General features: G+C 40.1%; 1 protein-coding gene across 2 annotated transcripts; it reads right to left on the bottom strand.

The window, feature by feature from the left end:
* Positions 1 to 9264: 9264 nt before the first annotated feature.
* Positions 9265 to 16374, bottom strand: gata2b (GATA binding protein 2b; the record flags this gene model as incomplete). Of its 2 annotated transcripts, none has more annotated exons than XM_083939910.1 (5): positions 9265 to 9540; positions 10377 to 10502; positions 13166 to 13311; positions 14980 to 15576; positions 16149 to 16374. In XM_083939910.1, the coding sequence occupies 5 exons, from the start codon at positions 16372 to 16374 to the stop codon at positions 9265 to 9267; spliced, it is 1371 nt and encodes a 456-aa protein (XP_083796036.1). The 2 variants fall into 2 exon arrangements, with proteins under 2 accessions (XP_083796036.1, XP_083796035.1); XM_083939909.1 differs by having other exon boundaries at positions 14992 to 15576.
* Positions 16375 to 23112: the final 6738 nt, after the last annotated feature.

The raw sequence follows: 23112 nt of genomic DNA, 5'->3' as shown, positions 1-23112 counted from the left end.
CCCTAATATGCCTTTGTACAAAATTACTTGTTTGGATGTAGATTTTTCAGTACACGAGATTAGATCACAGATGTCTATGCATGTAGGTGTCTGTGTATGAGCGAGTGGCTGGTTAATGGGGTTAAACTGTTTAGGAAATGCACATTGTCTACGGGCTCATTGAGTTGTCGCAGCTGCAAATGCCTGCAGTGATTTCTGCCCGTGCTAAATGGCTCTTCTGCATTTGACAAAACAGCCTCATTATATCAGGGCTGTATAAAGGACAATGCAACAGGGTGTTGTGGCCGCCTCAACAATAGCAGTGAAATTAAAGATGTGAAAAAGCTGTTGGAGGCCGAGTGGAAATGGTTACAGAGGGTTTGTGGTGGGATGGTGCAGGAGGTGGAGAAGGAGGAGGGAGGTCTGCTGGGTTATATACAGCACTCGAGCAGCAGAAGCAGAAGCTACAGGTGAGGTGGATCAATGTCTGTCACTCTTTTTTCTTTTTTTACTTCTCTATTTCTATCAGTGCTCACATCCATGTCTCCAGTTTCTCTTGGCCCGATTTCCAGCTCTTGCCCCACCTAAGTGTGTGAAAGTTGTGTTGTGGGGTGCATTTCCTTGCTCATATGAGATCGCCGTTATGTTTTTTGATTATAAAACATGAAAGAAAAATAATAATTCTTAATAAAAGACTATAAATAAGCATGATAGATTAGTCCATGGGTGGGGAAAGGGTTAAAGAGGCACACCACACAAATTATAAAAAAAGAGGAGGAAAGCAATAAAAAAGAGAGGAAATGAAAAGCAGCTTGATGGTGGAGGGTGATAGGGGATGCACTCGTCAAAAAGGCAATCTGCTCAAATTAAAGAAGAAGAAGAAGAGTTGTGAGAAGAAAGAAAGATGTCAGGGACAAGATAGAGATAGCAGCTACACATGTCACATCGGGATACCTTTGTAATCAAAGTCTTATGAGGAAGAATCAAAAGTTTATGGATTTGTGTGTGTGTGTGTGTGTCTGTGTGTGTGTGTGTGTATGTGTGTGTGTGTGTGTGTGTGTGTGTGTGTGTGTGTGTGTGTGTGTGTGTGTGTGTGTGTGTGTGTGTGTGTGTGTGTGTGTGTGTGTGTGTGTGTGTGTGTGTGTGTGTGTGTGTGTGTGTGTGTGTGTGTGTGTTCGACTTGACATATTTAACTCATTAACAGTTTTGACTGCAGTAAATTTCCAGTGCATTGAGATATCGGAGCTGTGATCTGCCTGGGAGAAGTGAGTGCTGTAAGAAATCGCAGAAGTTGCAACATATGAGCTGTGGCTGAGTTCAGTTCTGATTCTCTGGTGCTGTTCGGCTCTGCTCCAGAAACCCTGATCACTTAAGTCAACAAACACAAACCCTAACACACTCTTCTTTCTTCTACAAACTCGCTAGTATTCCTCTCAGAGCTTCCCTTGGTCATCCGTCATCACGTCACGTCTTCCCTTTTCCGGTTATTTTATTGTTATTTTGTGTAAAGCTGGTGGTATGTTTCTCTTTACGTCTTGTTCCCTCTTTCTGCATGTTTCTCTTCAGTAATTTGGTCACCAGCCAAAGAAGGGGCCACTGCTCTGAGCTGTTGTATTCTCTGCAGGTCACTGGAAGGTCAGCTGTAAGGCAACATTAACACCAGAGACACTTGGCCTCCAGCATAAACCTCTAACAATGATTAGCTCCACTCTATCCCTGCTTACATGGACATAAATAACCTGTTCATTGGGCTTATCCCAGTTATTATCAAAATTTCTGTGACTCTCGGTTGTCTATAACAGCCTGTAGACTGATTTCGACGGAAAGGTTTTGGGACGGATTTTTCATGAAACTCCTAAGAATTTGAAATTTTGCTAGCTCCCAAGTCCCTCGCCTCTTTTCAGCCACAGTCAATAGTGGTAAGTAAATGGAGTCCGCTAACATCAACGAATGAACTGGCCACACGCTGTTCTTCCTTGCGGTCCAGAGATGGATGGATGGTTGGCTGCTAACCTGTATAGGCAGCAATTAGTTTGCTGCTCCGGTGAGGAGTCGGGGATCAGATGCCAGGTGCTGCAATTTAGTCCACAGGCTGCAAGCTGCTGCAGAGTGTGTGTGTGTTGCGAAGGCACACCATGTATTGACTCAGTGTTGTGGTGTTATAACCAAACCCATTCCCCCACAGCTGATAAAATTCCCGGAGGAAACACTAACATGTTAAATACAATGTCGATTTAGCTGGATAATGTTAGCTTGCCTACCAATGTGGACAAATTGCTAGCTAACTGACGTAGCAAAATACTGTCTTGAGTGGATAACGCCAGCTAATTTAACTCCTGTTGCAGATCTGATTGGCTTGCTGTTTGCAAATTACCTTATCAGCTTACGTTACAGAGCAAACACTGCCAGATCCATGCAGCGTAGCTACGTTACAGCTACCTGGCTAATGTTAGCTTGTTTGGGGAGCGTATGTTCCACGGGTCCTATGTTCCCTGCTTTGTATGTGACCAGGGAACATAGGATCCTTATTTTGAAAAAAGGCCTGATGTTCCCCGCTGGTCACAGAACGGGTCCTATGTTCCCCGGTCTGTTACCTTTTCCACAGTCGGTGCCAAATTCCCTAGCAAATAGGCTTATGAAGACCCTAATACTACCCCCTAACCCTGACCCTAATCGGTAACCTCTAACCCTAACAAAATGCCAGATTAAATCAGCGAAGGCATAGGATCATGCAACCAAGAACATAGGGATGACCCCCTTGTATGCTAATGTTAGCTCAACGAAACCTAAGCTGGCTGTGGCTTGGCTGCACGATATAAATCTGCCACCGGTTGCTTTGTGGCATTAACTGATGGAGTGATTTGCAGACAGCAAGCTAGCCTTATTCTAAATATGATTTTACAGGATTATACATGATGCCAGTCAATTATGTGCAGTGTCCACTAACGGCCACCGGTGTTTTGTTTTTTCAAGTTTTCTGAAAATTACTCAGAGAACCTTTCAGATAGAAAAGTTTTGGTTTTTATAAAAGCAAAATTTGAAAAGTGCAATGGAAACATACTTGAATATATCCTGGCATATATTAAACTATAGTGTAAACAAATAAATACATGAAAAAAGTCACCATGTTTTCAATATTATTCATTTCAGATTTGACTGCTCTTTCTTTTATGACATCATCTTGTGGTGTCCTCTTCTTCTGTGATTGTTCAATGGCTCCTGATTTGAGGATTAGTGCCATCAGCTGTTTATCTCGTATAGAAACATGCATCCACATATCCTTTCGCCAATTCTCTGGCATTTATTTTAAATTAGGCCTAAATTTGGATGCAAACTTGAGTAGAACAGGTGTGCTTTTGCTTTCTGACATGGTCTCATATCCCATCATTCAGAGTTTGTTTCAAGTTAATCCTGGTGTTTGGACATACAGTATATGGGCCAGCTTAGTTGCAATGTACCTGAGATGTTTTGTCTCTCCTTCGTTCTTTCCTACCCTACCGGCCTAGATACCCGCCACTCAGATTTCCTGAGGGCTGAGCTCTGGGCTGTTTGTCAACTGTGTTATAAGATAGTGGGGCCCGGACGCCCAGTCCCAGGGGCCCTAACACACAGGACATTCGCCTAATGCCTACAGTGTAGCTCCGTGGGGCAGATGTATTTCTCCCTCCCTCTCTCCTGAACCCTCCCTCCTTCTTTCATTGGTGCAACCGGCAGAAGAAAAGAGTTGATTGTTTGGAGACAAGAGGGATGAATTTGTCTGCCTCATACAGGAGAAGAAAGGCCTTTTGAAAGGAACTTGTCAGTGGTTGTGGATCGGGTGGTTGGAGGGTGTCCCACTTTTTAGAGAGAATGCACTGTGTGTCAGCATGTTCTACCTTTTCTGCAGAGCCCGGTCTCTGGTCAGAGTGTGTGTGCCTGTACCGTGTGTGCATGAGTGTGCTGGTGTGCAAACTTTGTGTCTCTGGTGTGCATTGCTGGCCCAGCATGGTTACTTGAGGATACATGTGCCCAGGTTGCTCCTTCTTATCATAATTGATTCTCGTAATTGTTTCCTGTAAGTCTTCCCTTTCCTGTTTTGTTTTGTTGTTCCTGTTAAGAGGAGGCTTTATCTCACTTTGTAGTGTCTAAATTGGGATATCAACTATTTTAAGGGTTCTCTGTGCCTTGGTGGAAACTGGATTTCTGCAGTACATCTCCATGTCTACACTCATGATGAGACTCATTGAGAGTATGTCACTGTGTCTCTGCGGACATGAAAGATTTGTCAGTGATGTGTTGTTTGTTTCTCCTCTGGGACGCAGCAGATTCAATCATCTATTCTGAGCGTCACTCTCTTTTCCTTCCCTCTTACTGTTTTTGTGCATGTTGGTCCTCTTGAGATCCCAGCAGAGACAACAACATTTGTTTATCAAACCCAGATCTCACTGAAGCGCGTCCCAGTTTGCAGAGGAGTCCCAGTGGTGCAGATTGGACACATCTCATGTTGCCCAGTCCTCCGAGAGTGTAGTGTGGGACCGTGTGGTTGAAAATGAAATGATTACATCACAGTTTTATTTCTCTCTTGGTTACCCAGGGGACAAGTGTGTAAAGACCGTGGATTTTGTTTTAGTAATCAGGGTCATGTCGTCTACGTGGTGCAATACTCCTTGATATACAATACAGCAACCTTTTTTCCGAGGACAAGTAGAAGTTGTTTGTTTTTTTTTGCCCAAAAAAATAAATTCAATTTCTAGTTACTACCTTCCTTAGAGTTTCAAGTTACAGATACATTCAGCCCTTCAAGATCAAACAATATCATAAACTTGAGCGCACAGCGTTTATATAAAGTGTTACTCGCTAACAGTTGTGTAGTATGATTAGTTGCATGTAAAGTTAAGGGTTGCAAAAAAGGAATGACAGTTTTATTTGTCACTACATGACCAAAAAGCTACCGATGCATACTTCTATGTACTGACATAGAAGATTTATTTAAAAAAAAAAAGGAACAAACCTACGTGTGTCTTCAACAGTCCACAGGTAGAGACTGCACACACACTTTTTTCCTCTTATGTCATTACAATCAACTTCTGCAAATTCTCCTAATGATCTTTATTACTTTCTACACATTATGATTGGACAAAAAATATATCAATTTCACGGATCACTCATAATCACCTATATAATTAATTCTACATTTAAAGCAGCTCATAGATCACCAGGGCTTCGTACAACTCTGAAAAATGGATGATTATCAAAACTGATTTTTTCAATGTCTACGGGGCAATTTATCAGTATTTCACAGTTGTCCTTTTTGTGCAAAAATTGTGACACATCACTGCCCTCCCAAAACCTTTGACATGATTCAATCACTGCTTTTGACAAGATGAATAACGTGACAGTCTGCTTTAAAACAGATTTATTACTCATTTAAAGTGAGACCTTCATCACACAACCATCAAGAAGAAAATAATTAGTTTATCAAAACACTTTCACTTGGGAATTTGGGGTCCTGACAAAATCACTGCTGTGATTTACAGGGAAAACAAGGAACTTGTGTCTGATCCTGTTTTCACCTCTTCCTACTCTAGTTCAGTAGATGCTCTTCAGAGGATCCAACATAATACGCATGAGTTGTTTTCTCCCACTTTCATTATAAGGGCTCTGAGCTGGTTACAGTTCTGCTCCTTCATCCTTTCATCTCTTTTATCACCATCTCTCTGCTAACTCCATCCTCTGAAGTCACTTCTGGCCTTGTTCTCGATTCATTTAATTGAGTTTGGTAGAAAAACAAACGGTCTAAGAAGGGGGCGCTCGTGCAAAGGTCTGAGTCATAAAATCTCACTGGTGATTTAGGGTGCCCACCCAGTCCTCAAGCTCCCTTTCCGAAAAGGTCCTCACAGAGGTTCACTTCGAAAAGACTTGGCTGCTTTTTATCTCCTCTTTATGGGAAAAAATATTTTCGGTGAGGACATTTTAAAAGGTTCTGTGAATAAGTCTGAGTGTGATGCAAGAGGGCCTGAAAGTAAGTGCTTCTAGGGTGAAAGGTCAGGAAAATCTTGAGAGGAGTCTGCGTACTGCACTTGGGTTGACCCTTATCTGTGTGTCATCTCAAGGCTCACTGCTGTAGCCTCGGGGCAGAGATGAACGTTGGCTGAGGAAACTGAGGAACTTAAATCTGCATCACAGGACGTGACTGAAATCATTTTTACATGTTTTTACCTCATTTACTAATCGACTCTTTTTTTATTATAAAGCAGGAAGGGGTACTATATAAATACTGTGAAAGGATCAAAACACAGAGCGAGAGAAAAGCACAAAACTCATAATGAGAAACTGTGCCTTTAAACAGGCTCTCAGGCCTTCTGTGCTGTTGTGATGTCACAGCTATACAACATATAGGTAGAAAGTGCTGCTAAAGAACAGTTGCAGTTATTGCTCGACTCTAAATACACAACGAAAGGCGAAAGACCTGGAAAATGCTGATCAATCAGAGCAGACTGGGCTTTTTCAGGAGGGGAGCTTAAAGAGAAAGGCGATAAAACAGAGCATTGACAACATTCACAGGCCTTAAACCTGCTTGAAATATGTAATATTTCACAGTGAATATAACTGCACTGCCAGACAACAATGACAACTTTGACCTCAAAAGAGTTGTGTGTTCAATGTTTAACTACTTATTTCAAGCTAGTTTTTAGGTTAATTTTCATAATTTAGAGCAATGAATGTAATTGCCTGGAGGGAAATCACATTCAAAACTCTTAAAGATGTGGAACATGGTTAGCTGTGATGTAAGAACAGACACTATTTATAGTAAAAAGGCTCATGTGTAATAGTAAACGTCTCATATCCCTGTAAGAATGGCATCATGTAACAGATGAGAGAAGATATAGAGAAGGTCAGTTTCATAAGAGTATTATCCAATGTGCAGATGCAACTGGTTAAATAATTGTGGGAGCATATTGCTCAACCTGCTCAATTTCTGTCAACAGCACTAATCTCCACTGCTCAGTGAAGTAAGCTGTGATTATATTAGAAAGTGGTGGGTGAACGGAAAAGGTTGTCCTGAAAGGAGAGGATAGCAATGACTTATTATGCAGCTAAGGAGGTTTGATGAGCCCCTCTATGACCGGGCCAGACAATAACTATTCTTGAATTATTATTTTTTAATTCCCATAATCCCTCCAGAAGGCAAATAAGGTTTCTCAGTCATCACTTTTACTTTTATATAGTTTATTTATTATCAACAGTATGCAATGGCCACCAGATTTTCAGCTGACAGATACCAGATAGTAAGCATGGATTTGCTGACTCTGGCAGGATGGTAGAAGAGTTGATCAAAAGTCATGATGTAGAGGCTAATAGAAAGTTGTACTATACATTGTGTTTCCCCCTCGTCCTCACGTTGACATTTACGCCGCCTGAAGGTAAAATGGCTTATACCCCAAAAACTGTTAAAGGAATAGTCCGACATTTTGGGGCAATGCGTTTTAATGCTTTATTGCAGAGATTTAGATTTTTTTTAAATGATACCACTCTTGTGTCTGTATGGTTAATCTGAAGGCACATCCAGCAGCCAGTCTGCTGGCTAAGCTTAGCATATAGACTGTAAACAGCTAGCAAGAAGCTTTCCAAAGTTAACAACAACCAAACAGAATTCAAAAGCAGACTGCAACAGTTATTCTTAGGCAACTAAAGGTGATGTTAAGGTTAGGCATCACAAAAATGTTTTGATTTAGCTGGACACAAACACCGGTCCACCGGGTGAAAGTCCTGCTTCCCTACGCAGAATTTAGCACAGTTTAGGAGTGTTATACAAGGTTGCCTCGTTTCCTTCTTTGCTCTGTACTTAATTTCTACTGTAATAAATATGTGGATTATATACAGCATTATAGCGCATTACTTTTTGTAGTCATATGTACGAGCAGAATGAGAACAGCCTATATCAGCACCTCCTGTATAAGCTTCAACCACACAAATTACAATATCTGAACACGAAGCCTTCTGGTTTTACGAAGCTTTATGTTTTGGACTATATGTCGGCCTGGTGCAGTAACTTCTGGGACTCCAGGAAATTAGTGGAAGGACGTTATAGGTTGGTTGTTGGCTTTTATTACTTTTGGGCAGATCCCCGCTAGACGTTTCCCCCTTTTCCAGTCTTTATGCTAAGCTAAGCTAAGCTAAGCAGCTGCAGGCTGAAGCGTCATATTTACTGTACAAAAATGAAAGTGGTATTGATCTTCTCATCTCACAAGAAAGCGTATTTCTAAAAATGTATCTATTGAATAATAAGGATGCATAGAAAGCTACAAAGCATTTGATGCACAGAAGATAAATCTAAGATAGTTACAATGATACAAAGAAACAAACACTAGTTACTTGCATTGCAGCTTTGATTGTATTAAATAAATATCTAATGGTGCGTTCATGAAGACGGTCATTTGTATCTGTTAAGTGTGGTACCTTGTCCCAGCATCGAGAACAGCCCAATTAGCCAAATCAAAGCCAAATCTGCATCTGTTCTTATTATGAGGACTTACATATATGATATTGAATAGAAGGAGCAAATGGGATAATGAACTTATTCTCTTTATTTCTTACGAGTATAAATGTTGACCAGCTCAAAGAAAGCGCTTCAGCTAAAAATATATTCATAACTGCGATAACACTATCCATACTGGAATCAGGTGATATAGTAAAAGAAAAAAAGGCAGTGAAAATAAATTATCTTAATAACAATAATAATTATAATAACAATAATTATAATAAACAGTGTCAAATTAGGATTTATAAACCTTTTTTGTTTGCTTTCTTTCTTTTGTGAAAATTCCTTTAAAATTGTCCGTAAGCAAAAAAAAAAAAAAATCCAGCATATTTTCATTTGATGTTGTGAAGGGAATTTCCATTGCCAGGACGTCCCCTTCGGTCTCACACATATACAATATTCACAGTTACTATAAACCTGTTCGGCACATACACAGCCACACTGCAGTCAGTCAGGCTGCCAGCGGGTACAAAATTTACGAGGTGCAATGACATTTTTGTGTTTACATGGGGGTGCCTCTCTGTCTTCCTCCATCAAAATAGGTACCTATAGATAAGGAGTAAATAGGTAATTTCCTCCCACAATATATCTGTTCTCCAACATAGCATTGGCTTAATTGTTCAAGAGACAATCAAGATGAAGACACGCAAACTGCATGTCTGTAACATTGTACACCTGTCCTATAGTTAGACCCTCATCCCCGTTCACACAACCATCTCAGGTTCACAAAACGTTCTTATATGTTAACCCGTCTCCTCACGCTCTCAGCCCATGGCCGTCACCATGTTGTGGTGCGGGTGCCCAAAGGAAGGGTGTATTGGGGTAGGCGTGGGAAGCATGTGTCCAGCGTGGCCGAAGTGCGGCAAGTGGCCCATGGACATGTGTCCGGCCAGAGAGCTGAAGGGAGAGCTCTTGTCATGCAGACTTTTGGAGAACTCCTCGTAGCTGTCGCAACCCCGCTTGCCTTTTTTGGATTTGTTGGACATTTTTCGGTTGCGTGTCTGTATTCCCTCCTTTTTCATGGTCAGTGGCCGGTTCACCTGTGTAGAGAGGGAGAAGCGAGGAGGTGAGTGACCTGGTTAAGGTTTGGAGGGTAAGTTTAAAACGAGAAATTTTATGAATATTTAATCAAATATATTTTTAAACATGGATTATTCTTTTTTAAGTTTGGTATGTCCTTAAAGGGTAAAGAAATAGTCTATATTTTCATAAAAAAGGCAAAATAATTTCCTAAAACAGCTGGGCACTGTGAACGTTACACAAAATATATAGTAAACTTGTCCGGGACTATTTTCGACTGTGGATTAATACACATTTGGTGCTCTAGTAAGTATATCTGTCACCAGAATGGTGGAAGTGTGTGGCTCATGGGTTTAAATATTTTTTGGACAATGGAGGTCTGAGGCACAAAAAAATAAGCTATATCAGGCTTTGGCTACACCAATAATGTATGTTCGGCAGAATTCATATATGATTTCTCGACATTAAGAAAAACATCAGATTCATCCTTTAAAAATATGCATCCCTAGTACCTATTATCTATTTTGATGCTTTCAATCTTAATGCAATTCATATGGAGCCTTGTGGCGGACCCACTCAACAACAGTCCCACCATTGTGACTCTCAAGGGGATTACGCCTACCATGGAAACAATAAAGGACAAAGAAAGAAAACACCAACGAGTCCAACAGTTTCTGAGAGTAAAGCAGCCCCCCCCCCTCTCTCTCCCTGTCTCTCTCTCTCTCTCCCCCCCCCCCCCCCCCTCTCTCTTTCTCTGCCTCTCTTATCCCTCAACAATTACTGTGACCTGCCTGCCTACTTCCCGTCTACTTGACCCTGTCGGGCCCAACTTAGTGATCAGCAGTCAAAGACTTACATTATGCAGTTTATAGTACAGGCCGCAGGCATTGCACACGGGGTCTCCATTTGCGTTGCGCCGCCAGAGTGTGGTGGTGGTCGTCTGACAGTTAGCACAACAGGTGCCTGCTCGTCTGGCAGCAGACTGTGGAAAGATATTAGGCTTTAATTAGAGCTCAACAGCACAAGCAGACACAGCAGGGGTCGGTTTAGTTATACATTTAAGAATGTATTTCAATATGTACAATGTAGGAGATTTGACTTAAACTGTTTGATGACATTAAGTCCACAACTAGCGGTTGCACATATTATTTAATATATTAATTGTTTGGCTTATAAAAACCTCAGCATATTGCGAAAAATGCCCATCCCAAGATCTCGGAGGCCATGTGACATTTTCAAATGTCTTGTTTTGTCAGACCACCAGTCCAAAAACCAAAGATGTCCAATTTACGAAAATCGGAAAACATTCCCCGTTGAGAGGCTGGAACCAGTAAATCTCTGTAATTTTCAATGATTAAAACATAATTGTTGCCAATTAATTTTCTATCGAGTGACAAATTGTTTAATCGACTCAATGTTCCAGCTCTCGTTGACATGGTGGACATTTGTCTGTGGGAGTTTTTCATCAGTATTTTGACAGCAGATTTCCAATGAAAGTATACAAACAAGATAACTCACATATATGCATGTTACCTTGATACAGTTTGTTGTTACAAATGCTGGATTCACAAAGCTCATACGGTAGCCTACTATTTTTCACCTGATGAGTGAGGAGCCCTAACAGCCAGAGAGGCTTCACCCCAGAGTATTTCACGCTTTTAACTGAGCTCTTTTTCCAGGAAATAAATACATCAATCTGCACAGTCAAAAGTCCTAATGAGTGTACTGTCTAACAATGCATGAAATCATTTTAGTCATGTATATAATCATCATCCCAATGATTTTTTCCCTTGTTCTTCCATAAATACTTTGAAAATCAAGTGGGTGTCCTGTGAGGTCAATCATCAGTTTCCATAACTTTCCCAGTGCTCTTTTTTTAAAAAGGTTCACAGGGCTGTTGGCTACTTTCTCTGCTATAGACAGAGAGCTTGACCACTATGAAATGAGGTGTGAGCCTAAAGTTAGGAGGCCGCAGGAGGAAACAGGCGCTGGTCCCGCTGCTTTATCTGGATCGGTCAGATATCCGGATAGGAAACAACTGGAAGCTGCTGAACACAAGACGCTCTGGGGCATTGCGAGCTCCGACCGAGCCATACGGGAACCAGGCCTGATATATGGCAGTATTATATGCTATTATAGCTAACTGACGCTGAAATAAGACGCTCATATATTATGTGTGAAGCAGACAGCTGTTTGCATACGTGGTCTGCAGGTCAGTATCTAGTAGATTCAGACCCGTTTGTCGCATTGAGACTCGCATCCGCCGGCATTCGTCAACAAACAGACTCATCAGGTGAATAATATTTTTTTCTGATCGATAATAGCTGACTCTAAATTATAATCGCTATGTTCGCAAAAGATTATCTTTGGCGATTAGTTTTACTACTTTGATAAACGGTAGCCTTTTATCAATGTATCTGTTTTTCCTTCACTGAGTCTGAAGTTGCGCACTTCTGTCGTGCGTTTGCGTATTTTATAACAAAAGGCTGTTTTTTTTTAAGAACAACTTTTGTGTCTGTTGTCTCGTTTTTTTCAAAGTCGATTCTCTTCAAAATAAAAACATTTCCATAATTCCTGAAAGTCTGACTGCCTGCCACACTGTTAATTAGACTATTCTGCTGGTTTAATGAGCAGTGTCTGTTGACTCTGCAGATACTGTCTTCGTTTCATAGCTGCCTCCTGGTGCTTCACACAACTACAAACACAACCGCTGTGAATACACTGAGGCTGCACATTTTTATTGCTTTACTCCCAGATTATTATGATAAGGAATACTTATTTTATGTCAATCTTTTTTCCTGCCAAAGTCCAAAAAAGTAAATAAAGTCATTTTAAAGAGCTTGTAGCAGACCTTATGATTGGGTTTTAAGTATTTAAATAAAACTGAATTTTGCCCTTTAACATTTTGCCCCCCCTAACCTGTTATTGCATTTGTAAACAGTGGTTTTACAGTTTTAAAGTTCTTCGTAGGATGACTGGGACATGAAGTGAGGCTGCACTGTGCTTTATTTGTTTATTTTAATATATCTCCTAAATGTTAACTTTTTATAGCTATAAATCTCTTTCAATCTTTTTGGCGATGGATTTTCACACAATGCACTTTGCATTTTAGTGACTTGTTATAGTTTAAGAATAAGGAGAATTATTTAAACCTAAAAATCAGCATTTAATCCTTTAGTTTATTTGAAAAATCACCAAATTTGAAGACACGTGGTTTTCACTGGACAAACCCTTACTTTAAACACAATCTACAAATAAATAAATAAAACCTGAACACAGAAGCCTTATGAGCCATAAACTGTCAGCGAGGACCTGTGGTTTTTTGAAGGATCAGGTGCTGGCCCTGCTATCAATGACAGTATCAGAAGTAGCAGTAATAATGATAAGAGAAACAACACAGACAGTCCACTCTGGTAACAGCCGGCCATGAAGGAGCAAGAAGTGAGCGAGAAACACAATCCCTGGAAACTGATTGGGAAAATATAACTTTCCTGGAATTGTATACCTTCTTCCCCTCTCCCTCCAACATACACTCTTTTTATTTACTGCCTTCATCACACACACACACACACACACACACACACACACACACACACACACACACACACACACACACAGCTCCTCTGTCATACTGATGGGACTCACCAGCCTGCGTTTGGGTTTGATGAGTGGTCTGTTCTGGCCGTTCATCTTGTGGTAAAGTCCGCAGGCGTTGCACAGGTAGTGTCCGGTGCTGTCACGTCTCCACAGAGGTGTAGATGTGGCTCCGCAGTTCACACACTCACGGCCCTCTGAAGAAGAAAACACAGAGATGTTTGTGAAATCAAATTTGATACCTGGCTAGAATCCAAATGCCCCATGCTCTTCTTTTAGATAAATATTACGATTGTGTGTATTTTTACTATATTCATCATCTTTTCAGGAATTACTTTTTTATGTACTTTTGTGAATAATTATGTGTGCACCCATGATCATTTGTGCAGGAATCAGATTGAGCAATGCATTTCCACGAACAACACCTTCAGCTATGAAGTACACAATGTGTTTAACTTTCTTATCCACTGACTCTTTTGTTTGTGAGAGTAAAGACAAAGAAACAGTAGAGTACTGGCATATAAAGTGACTCTGTTACAACAGTGCATTACCAGAAGCACAAATATTGAGAAAGTTGAACAAAAGTTTGCTGTATAACATGAGCAAATATATGCTTCACTTATACAAAATATATGTCCTGTAGCAAATAAATGTTGAGCTGAATGCATTTTACCCTTTAAACAACAACCATTAAAGACAAAAAAATGATTTAGGACAATACTTTTAGAAAATATTTTTACTTAATAACAGCAAATGAAAGACACATAACATGTAATTATAATGAAGGCATACACTACATTTTGCAGCCAGTACATCAGCTCTTATTTGATAAAACACAAGTTATTCATAGTGAGTTTAGGTTACCCTGCACTATCTCCCTGTTAAGCTGATTCTCCTGCTCTGTTATCAAATAACAATCAGGACAATGCATTAATGTCTTATGTAACAGAGAAGCCTAAATACTGAGGTTGTTGTCTCTGTGCGCCTGCGGATCTTCCTTTCACACCTCTGGTCTGGTTCCAGTTCACTGTTCTGCTGCAGCCAGCTCAGGCGTAATTACAGAGTCAGGCTTAACAAAAAAGGATTACCAAAGTCGCTCTGTGTTGGAGGACTGTCAAGTGCAGGCTTTGGCATCTGCAAGCATTTATTGAAAAATAATATTACCATTGTTATTATTATACTATTTTCAGAATTATAAAGAAGCATGATGGGGCTCAAATCACAGCCTGCACATTACAACAGGCTGGTGGATAAATCAGAAGAAATAAATCAGGTTACATTTTGGAATATTTTAAATGGTTCAGGATCGTATCATTTTTAACAGTAAATGGTTCAATAAAGCAAGAGAGTATCATTCATGACATGTCATTATTGGTAGACGTTAATTTGAATAATTTACATTTTATTGTCTTTATTTTTTAGGCTTATTAAAAATGTGTGATGTGTGATGTGTGATAATAATCTTAGATCTGCTTAAGATGCATAGACCACTTCATTTCTAATAGAGGGTTTAATTGCGTGTGTTTGTGTGTGGACATCATGTAACAAGATAATGGAATAATCTCCTTATTTGCAGAGAATGTGACATATAAAAACAAACCGATGCAGAGCTGCACTTAAGGTCCATGAACTCATCTTTGTACCACAGAGACACCGTGCACAGTAGAGTATCTCTGGATATTTCAGAGATGCATTCAGTTACTTATATTTGAGTAACTGAGAGTTTAGTTTAATTACCGCTGACTCGCTATAGAGCAGCAGATGATAAGATTGTTATATAAACTCACAGACCGCATTCAAGTCTAAATACTGTCTGAACATTTTCTGATTATTTTAAATTTTGGGATTAGTCTGTTATGTTTTTGCAGTGGACTCACCGGTGCAGGACCGTGTCTTGCCTTTGTTCCTGGAGCTGAAGCCGGGTGACGCTCCCAGCAGGCTGCCCGGGTGAAACAGGCTGCTGCCGTACTCGTGTGCCGGGAGAGAGTAGGTGGGATATGTCGGTATGGGATGGTGGGTGGAGGGGGTCTGAGCGCTCATGGAGGCCAGGCTGCTCCTCAGCGGACTGCAGCCCTCCATCTTCATCCCCTCCGATAAGGACACTTGGTAGGATTTGATAGATTCCTTCTCGTCCAGGGTGGCGGAGGGAGACGCGGCCCCCGGGTCCGGGGATACGTCCTTTGGTGGCGTAGGGGGGAAAGTGTACAGATGCGGACTGGAGTGGGACGGCGGCGTAAGCGATGATGCAGAGACCGTGTTTGAGTTGCTGCTGCAAGGGTAGACCGCAGAGAGGCCGCCGGGGGACGCGGAGCCATGGTGGTGCAGGCTCGGCTTGCTGAAGGGGCTGACGGCCCAGGCGTTGTGATGGTGAGCCGACAGGGCCGCTTTCCCTCCGTCCAGCCATGAAATCCCGGGGCTGTGGATGAGATGAGGCCTGCAGACCTGAGATCCCGTCAGACGAGCTGAGAAATAACACAAAACCAGACTTTTTAATTATACATGACGATGCAGGCTGTTCCAGCATTTAGAGACACAGGATGGTGTTTCTGTGGATGCAAAAATAACCAAGACTTGTTGATTCACTGGACACACTGGCCTGATTTAAACTTAAATAAAGTAACATGAATTACCAAACATAGAACATAATTTAACCAGCATTTCCTAAAGTAACATGTGCATTTAAAAAAACATTAATTAATTACAAAATATTTAGGTAGGCTATTTTAATCTCAATATATTTCCTATTTATAGACATAACATTATAGACTACTTTAAAATATGTGACAATTGTGTTTATGCGTTAGACAAGAAAATAATTTACATTTTAATGCCGAAAGCTGCCACATGATGTTTAATACTTTAATTGCGTTAAAGTATATATTATATTATTATACATTAACGTGTTATCATCAGAAACATCTTTACCACGTATAGGAAACTGATTCCAGAAAAAAATAGGCTAATGTTGCTTTACTTTTCAGTTTCTGTCTTGAATCAGTGAAAGTTGCACTCTTGTGTTTCAGCTCCATCTTACCGTGCGCTTGGCTGTAGGACACTCTGGCCCTGGCAGAGTTGTGGTAGTACGGGTTTCCCTGTGAGTCCAGGTGATTAAAGAAAACATCCACCTCATCTGGAGGCAGGAGCTGCGCCGTGGGCTCCATGTAGTTGTGCCCCAGGCCGTGGTGGTGAGAGTCCGGGTGTTGTCCGTTCAGCACGGCATGGGGATGCATCCAGCGGGGCTGATCAGCAGCCACATCCATCTTTGTGGCTCTCTGTAGCGCGCTTTTAAAACGAATATCCAGGGACAGGGGTGGTCTAGAATATTTGTTATTTACGGGATTTTCACCGTGTCCATTTACAGTAGAGAACTTTGTTTTTGTTCCTTAAATCCCTCTGAGGATCGAGTTGAGTTTGACTCTGGAAAACCTGCAACAAGCAAACATCAGATGTTAACGGGGTGTTCTGAGTTCCGGTGGTGCATCATGCAATTTAAGATTTAAAAAGAAAAATCCTGACCACCAGATTTACCACCTCCCTCCCCTCATGCTCACCCACAACATTTGCCCTAATAACACTCATGCTTCACCCAGTATGACAGTAGTATAAACGCCGTACCTTTGCCAATGCAATTGTTTCCACAGCGTCCGATCAGCTTGCGCCTCTTTTGGAAAGCCTGTCCCCTGTTTGCCGCTGCAGGTCCTCTCCAGGTCTCGCTCGGTGTTTGTCAGAGTGAACTCCGTCCACTGGGACTTAAAGCAACACGTATACTGTGGCTGACAGCGCGGGGCAGGCTTGTCAAGCTCATGGGCGGAGTCTCCATTAAAGCTTTGACTCAGCCAATTGTACAGCACCTCTGCAAAACCTCAGAGGCGGTTCCCCTACACCAGAAAATCACTAAGATGCTTCTATCATACTCATATGGACAGACAGGCCAATGTTGTGCTCAATGGAATAATAATGTTTTATCACCAGTGTAATGTTCCCTGAAACCTAACATAATATCCATTTAAAATGAATAGGCTGCATAACATTTTTATAGCTTATTTCCCCATAAACTTGCAGGCTATTGGTCTGTGACTGTTTTAAAAGGGCAAAGCAGGGCAATCACAGGAAAATGATTATACTAATATTTACCTGGTAACTCTGAATTTGTTTTTTTGTGAAATAAATGTGTAACAATTTCTTTAAGATGTGCAACAGTGTCCCCTAAATAAAACACTCACGTGTAAGCACACTCATTTAAGAGTCTTTATCTGCACGTAGTAAAGTGTTCTTATTAGCAAATTGTTTGTATTGCGACCGATTAATTATTCATCCATGTTATGTACAAACAAGTGAAGAACCAAGAGTGTGTGTTGTTCTGATGTTGATCCTTTCTTGCCTGTTTTTCTTGTCTGTTCTTGGTCGTAAAAGTTCAGCCAACATTTTAAAATCTCTCTCTCTCTCTCTCTCTCTCTCTCTCTCTCTCTCTCTCTCTCTCTCTCTCTCTCTCTCTCTCTCTCTCCCTCCCTCTCTCCCTCTCTCCACACTCGCGCGTGATTGACAGACAATAATTGGAGAGGGAGCGCGTGCAGCCCCGGCCGGCCGACAGTGCCGACTGCTTGACGCCGTTTCCTGACGTCAGCGCATCTTAGTGAAGAAGAAAAAAACTGAATCAGGACATGAACTTTTTTTAGAGAGAGAGAGAGTGTGAGAGAGAGAGAGAGAGAGAGAGAGAGAGAGAGAGAGAGAGAGAGAGAGAGAGAGAGAGAGAGAGACGCGTCTGTCTCAGTCCCAGCGGATGAACTCGAGGAAGGACACTGCAGCTGACATTTACACTGTGGCATTAATAATAGATCAAGTATATCGTCCCGACTCTGCTGTGATTTCGAAGAAACGGCCAACAAGCACAGCGTGACCAAGTACTGCCAACGTGGACTATATAGAGATTCGATTATAAATTAGATTAGATTAAAAATTATTTAGATCAGATCAGCAACCTCAACTGTCCTCAACGAGGAATTTCTGTTTTCCAGAAACATACCAGCAGAAAATTGTATTTGCTCACGTTGCTGTGAAGTTTATTTATCAAGAAATAAAAATGCCGCCAAACAGTTGTGCAGTCTGTGCACGATCAAAATCTAGATCTATCCATCTATCCTTCTATGTGTCTGTCTGTTTGTCTATCTATCTATCTATCTATCTATCTATCTATCTATCTATCTATCTATCTATCTATCTATCTATCTATCTATCTATCTATCTATCTCTCTCTCTCTCTCTCTCTCTATCTCTCTATCTATCTATCTATCTATCTATCTGTCTATCTGTCTATCCGTCTACATGTCTGTCTGTCTATCTATCTATCTATTTATCTATCTATCTATCTATTTATTTATCTATCTATCTAATCGTATTAATTGTTTATTTATCAATATATCTGTCTCTCTTTTAGTTTGTTTGTTGTTGCTGTTTTTGCATTTATATACTAACATATTTATTTCACTATAAATAATGCCCTTAATAGTTCAATCCCATGGTAAACAGAACCTGTAGCCTAATGATGATTTATATACACTAGGCTATTTAGATAAATCTGGTCTGTTTGTATTTTAATCACGCTGCAATGTAAAGAACTGAATGTCATTCTTTACTCAGAAACAACGATTAATTTCCAGCTGTATTAAGAGGAAATCTACCGTATAGACTGAAGAAAGCGGAACATACCGGAGGGACAAGTGTGGCAGCATTAGAGCTCATCAGCATGATAATGTGGAAATACACATGCTTTGAGTGTGAGCCCTTTTGATCTGGCGTGGCGATAAAACCTTATCGTCAGCGAACATCCACTTCCATTTTAGGATTTGACATTAATTCAATCCGCCCTTCTTTTCTCCCCCTTTTTTACTGCTCTTTTTCTCACACGAGCGCAGGAGAAAGAGAGAGGTCGTAGGCCGATTCAGCCCTGAGAATCTCATTATGGGATTGCCATTGAAAGGAAGTGGTTTTACCTCATAATAAAGATAAAAATGAAATGTCTCTGTGGTATATCATACAAAAATCACAGTAGATAGGTAGTATAAACGTTATTATTGGTAGCCTATTCATCCTAATTAAAAGCCCATTTGAAGTATGATTGGTTATTAGTATTATTATTATTATTATTTTATTATTATTATTATTATTATTATTTTATTAGCAGGCTAGGCCATAGTATTAGTAAGCTATTATTATGTTTTTTGTTAATGTTTTGTTGTTTGTATATAATATATATATATATATATATATATAATTTTTATGTAGTATTAGTTTAGCTTGTTTTTAAACACACTGGTGCATCAAACTCATAGTTTTCTGCATTATGGGTGTGTGTGTGTGTGTGTGTGTGTGTGTGTGTGTGTGTGTGTGTGTGTGTGTGTGTGTGTGTGTGTGTGTGTGTGTGTGTGTGTGTGTGTGTGTGTGTGTGTGTGTGTGTGTGTGTGTGTGTGTGTGTGTGTGTGTGTGTGTGTTTAGTCGCTCCCCCAGATTGAAAGAGAAATCCAATGCTGGTAGGATCCTTGGGTCCCACTGATTAAAACCCATCCCGGGGTAATTTTTCATCGGTGCTGGCTAATCTTTGTTCTTTGTGAAGATAATAAATAGCCTAATCGTTATCAGCGAGCTGCTGGAGGTGTCGGGGAGAATGGGGGCTGATCGGCCCGGGAAATAGGCTCCAAAGTGCCGCGGAATAAATGGCATTTCTTATCTCTCTCTCCCAGATTATCGCCGCCTTTTCAAACTCGCACAACAAATACATCTAATGCAGGGGATGCATCATTTACTGGAGCAGATCTGTGTAAATGATAGATAGATAGATTAGAGGGCTGCATGGGGGGGGGGGGGTGATGGCGTTGGCTATTATTTACAAGTTTAATGTTCTGCATGTGCAAAGTCTTTATTCGGTGTATTTAGACAGCATAAATACAGCTCGCTTTTCCATTATTTCTAGGTTATCTGTAGGAGCCATCTGAGGTTCCGGTTCTTTGTTGTGGTATCTTATTTCTTTCATGTTGGATTTTACAGTTAAACAGGCGCAGACGCTTCCATCCAGGGAGAAAAATATTTTTAAATAATGTTTTTTTTCCCATGTGTAAGACATTTTGCAAATAGCAAACGCAAGCAATTGGTATTAAACCATGGGTTTAGGTCTGGTTACATGCTTTTTAGATTTACTGGATGTTTGAAGGCATGGGGCAGGGGCAGTGTGGGGTTGATTTTATTTCCATTTTATCAGTTTTATTATAAGTATTATTTTCCTTTAAGTAATGAAAACAGAGAAGGTGATTTGATTAGGCCATTCACGTCAAGAGATCTTATTTTGACAAATTAAATAATTTCCTCAAAGCATATTACTTTCTTACATATACCACATTTCAATGAAGGAAAATTGAAAAACGTTATTTCTCCTTTCTGGTTTGTCTTGAATAAGACACAAAGACATACAACATAAATTAAAACACTATGAATAAGGTGAACATGCGAATGGAAGAAAATACCCTTTTCCCCAACACAAAAGCTGTAGTTGCATGCTTCACACAAAGATAAAAAAAAAAAAAAAAGCCAGAGCCCTGTTAGACAAAGAATGAAGAGGAACATATTTATTATAAGAGCATTGTGCATGAGTGTGTGGCAGAAAAGGTATTTTTCCATTATATACAAACTGGATTCTTAATAACTTGGCAGCTGCAGCAGCCCTGGGTGCTGCTGATGGTCTCCAGGGTAACAGAGATAACAGTGCAGTCATTTTCCATATCTTACAGTCTATTATATTCAAGGATTAGTTCTCCTTCCCGAAAAGGTCAAACATAAAGTCAAGTCAACCTGGAGTTCTCCTCCTCCTCCTCCTCCTCCTCCTCCTCCTCCTCCTCCTCCTTCTCCTCCTTCACCCTACAGTGACAGAACATTTCCCATTTTTTCCCATTATCTAGTGATGACCTTTGCTGACATGCTTTGATAGATGCAAACCTCCCACAGCAGACAACAAATCTCCCCGAATTGTCCTTTAAGATTATAAGGATTCATGTTCGTGGTGAACGTGAACGTGGTTTTCTTTGGTTAACCATCACTGCGCACTATAATTGTATGTGTCTGTCACACTTGTGTCTTATCCATCTAAAAGTGCAGTTCCTTCACCTCTTTTATTCTCTGTGAACCAAGCGTCACTCTTGACTCGAGACAAAAACAAAGATTAGATTATCATATCTCGTCAGTAGCAGGGATGTACGTCATCGAGATCATATAGATCCAAAGATTTGAGAATTTCTGGGGTAGCAGCCTGATAGTTCACGGGCCGTATTAACATAAACATCCAAGAGCTAAAGTTGCTGCAGAGTTTGGAGAAAGTTCTAAAAAATTAAAGGGCATGTCAGTAATAACTACAAGACTCTGACTGTAAGTTTTTGGTTTAAGAATAATTCACCAAGTATTTTAGTAAAAGTAACTCCTACATAAGTCTGAGAGACGTTCAGGGGGCCCAGGACTCAGAAAGACCTACTCACAGTCAGCACTTTGCTGCTGGTAATGTGCCTTATTGCATCAGTGTCTAAGAAAGCAAGTTTGTGTCAATGAAGAAAGATAAAGAGACAATATTATCGGCTTCTCCGTGTGAGTTTATTCCAAATCATTTCCTTGCAACGAAAGCCGTCTTCAAGACACCTGCACAACCGGCTCCTGTCTGGAAGTTTTGCCCTGAAGGTCAGTTTCTGTGGAGTTTAAATACAGATAGCACAAACAGCCCAGCTGGCATGACGTTTACAGCAACAGATACAGATTATAAGTATGACACAGAGTCATAATTATAAATTTCGGTCCCACTTGTATCACAGGATAAAGGGAAGTATCTTCACAAGATATACTGGGCTGTACATTGCGTGCAAAGATTAAGAAAACTTCTGCATCACGAGGAGATAAAGAATATGTTTTGTCCCCTGTTTTAAAACACAAAACATGTTAATTTGAATTCCCGTCACATCTTCTAAACAACAACTAATGATGTGTTCTCTGTATTTATTGTAATTATTGTGTTTATTGTTGTGTGTTTTGGGGGGATTTGTTGTCTATTGTCATATGGTAACTGATGACTGTGCAACAATTTGCCCCTCTGGGATAATAGATACCTTGAACCGTAAAAGCATCTTTTGATGGCTGGTGAATTAATAATAACCAAATCTAGGCACCAACAAATCATAACAATCCAATAACACCAGAGATAACCGTTTGCACAACTCTCCACTTGGGCACTGAGAAAAATGTTGTTTATAGTGCTGATGAACCTTATTGCACATTCAAAATAATCACCAAATTAAATAAATACCTTCAGAGTAAATGTAGAAATACATAATCAAAGGACGTCTGTTTCATTTAATATATTAAAAAAAGGAAATTTCATTGGATTAAATTAAATTTGTTTTTAAAAGCTTAGGTTATTATAATGAACAATAATAAAAATGAATTTTATTTAATTAATTTAACCATACTAATTGTTATTTACACTTCTTAAAAAATATATATTTATTGGACTTGATATAATTATTCATTTATTTACATTTTTCATATTTAATTTAATGTGATTATATTTTTTAATTTAATTTGATTTAATTTAACATTCACTGGTTGACTCAGCTGTCAGTGTCAATAGAGGTAAAGTACAATGAGTAAATTAATTCAGAAACACGACATCCCCCAGGGGAGAGAGTGTGAGTCAACAGGTCAAAAGTAAGGACGATTTGAAAGTGATGTAAAGTAACTAAGTATGTTTACTCGAGTACTGTACTTAAGTTCAATTTTGAGCTTCTTATGATTTACTTGAATATTTCCATTTTCTTCTACTTATACTCTGTTTCAGAGGCATATGCTGTGCTTTCTACGCCTCTCATTTATTAACTTTACGTAGTTACTTTGATTCAGGTTGAACACAGACCTTATTGGTCGCTGAGGGGAAATTCAGTTGGAGTACATTTCTGAATGCGGGACCTTTACTT

The sequence above is a fragment of the Echiichthys vipera genome, assembly GCF_963691815.1.
Source record: "Echiichthys vipera genome assembly, chromosome: X".
Taxonomy (NCBI): Eukaryota; Metazoa; Chordata; class Actinopteri; order Perciformes; family Trachinidae; genus Echiichthys; species Echiichthys vipera.
This window is presented reverse-complemented; position numbering and strand designations above follow the sequence as displayed.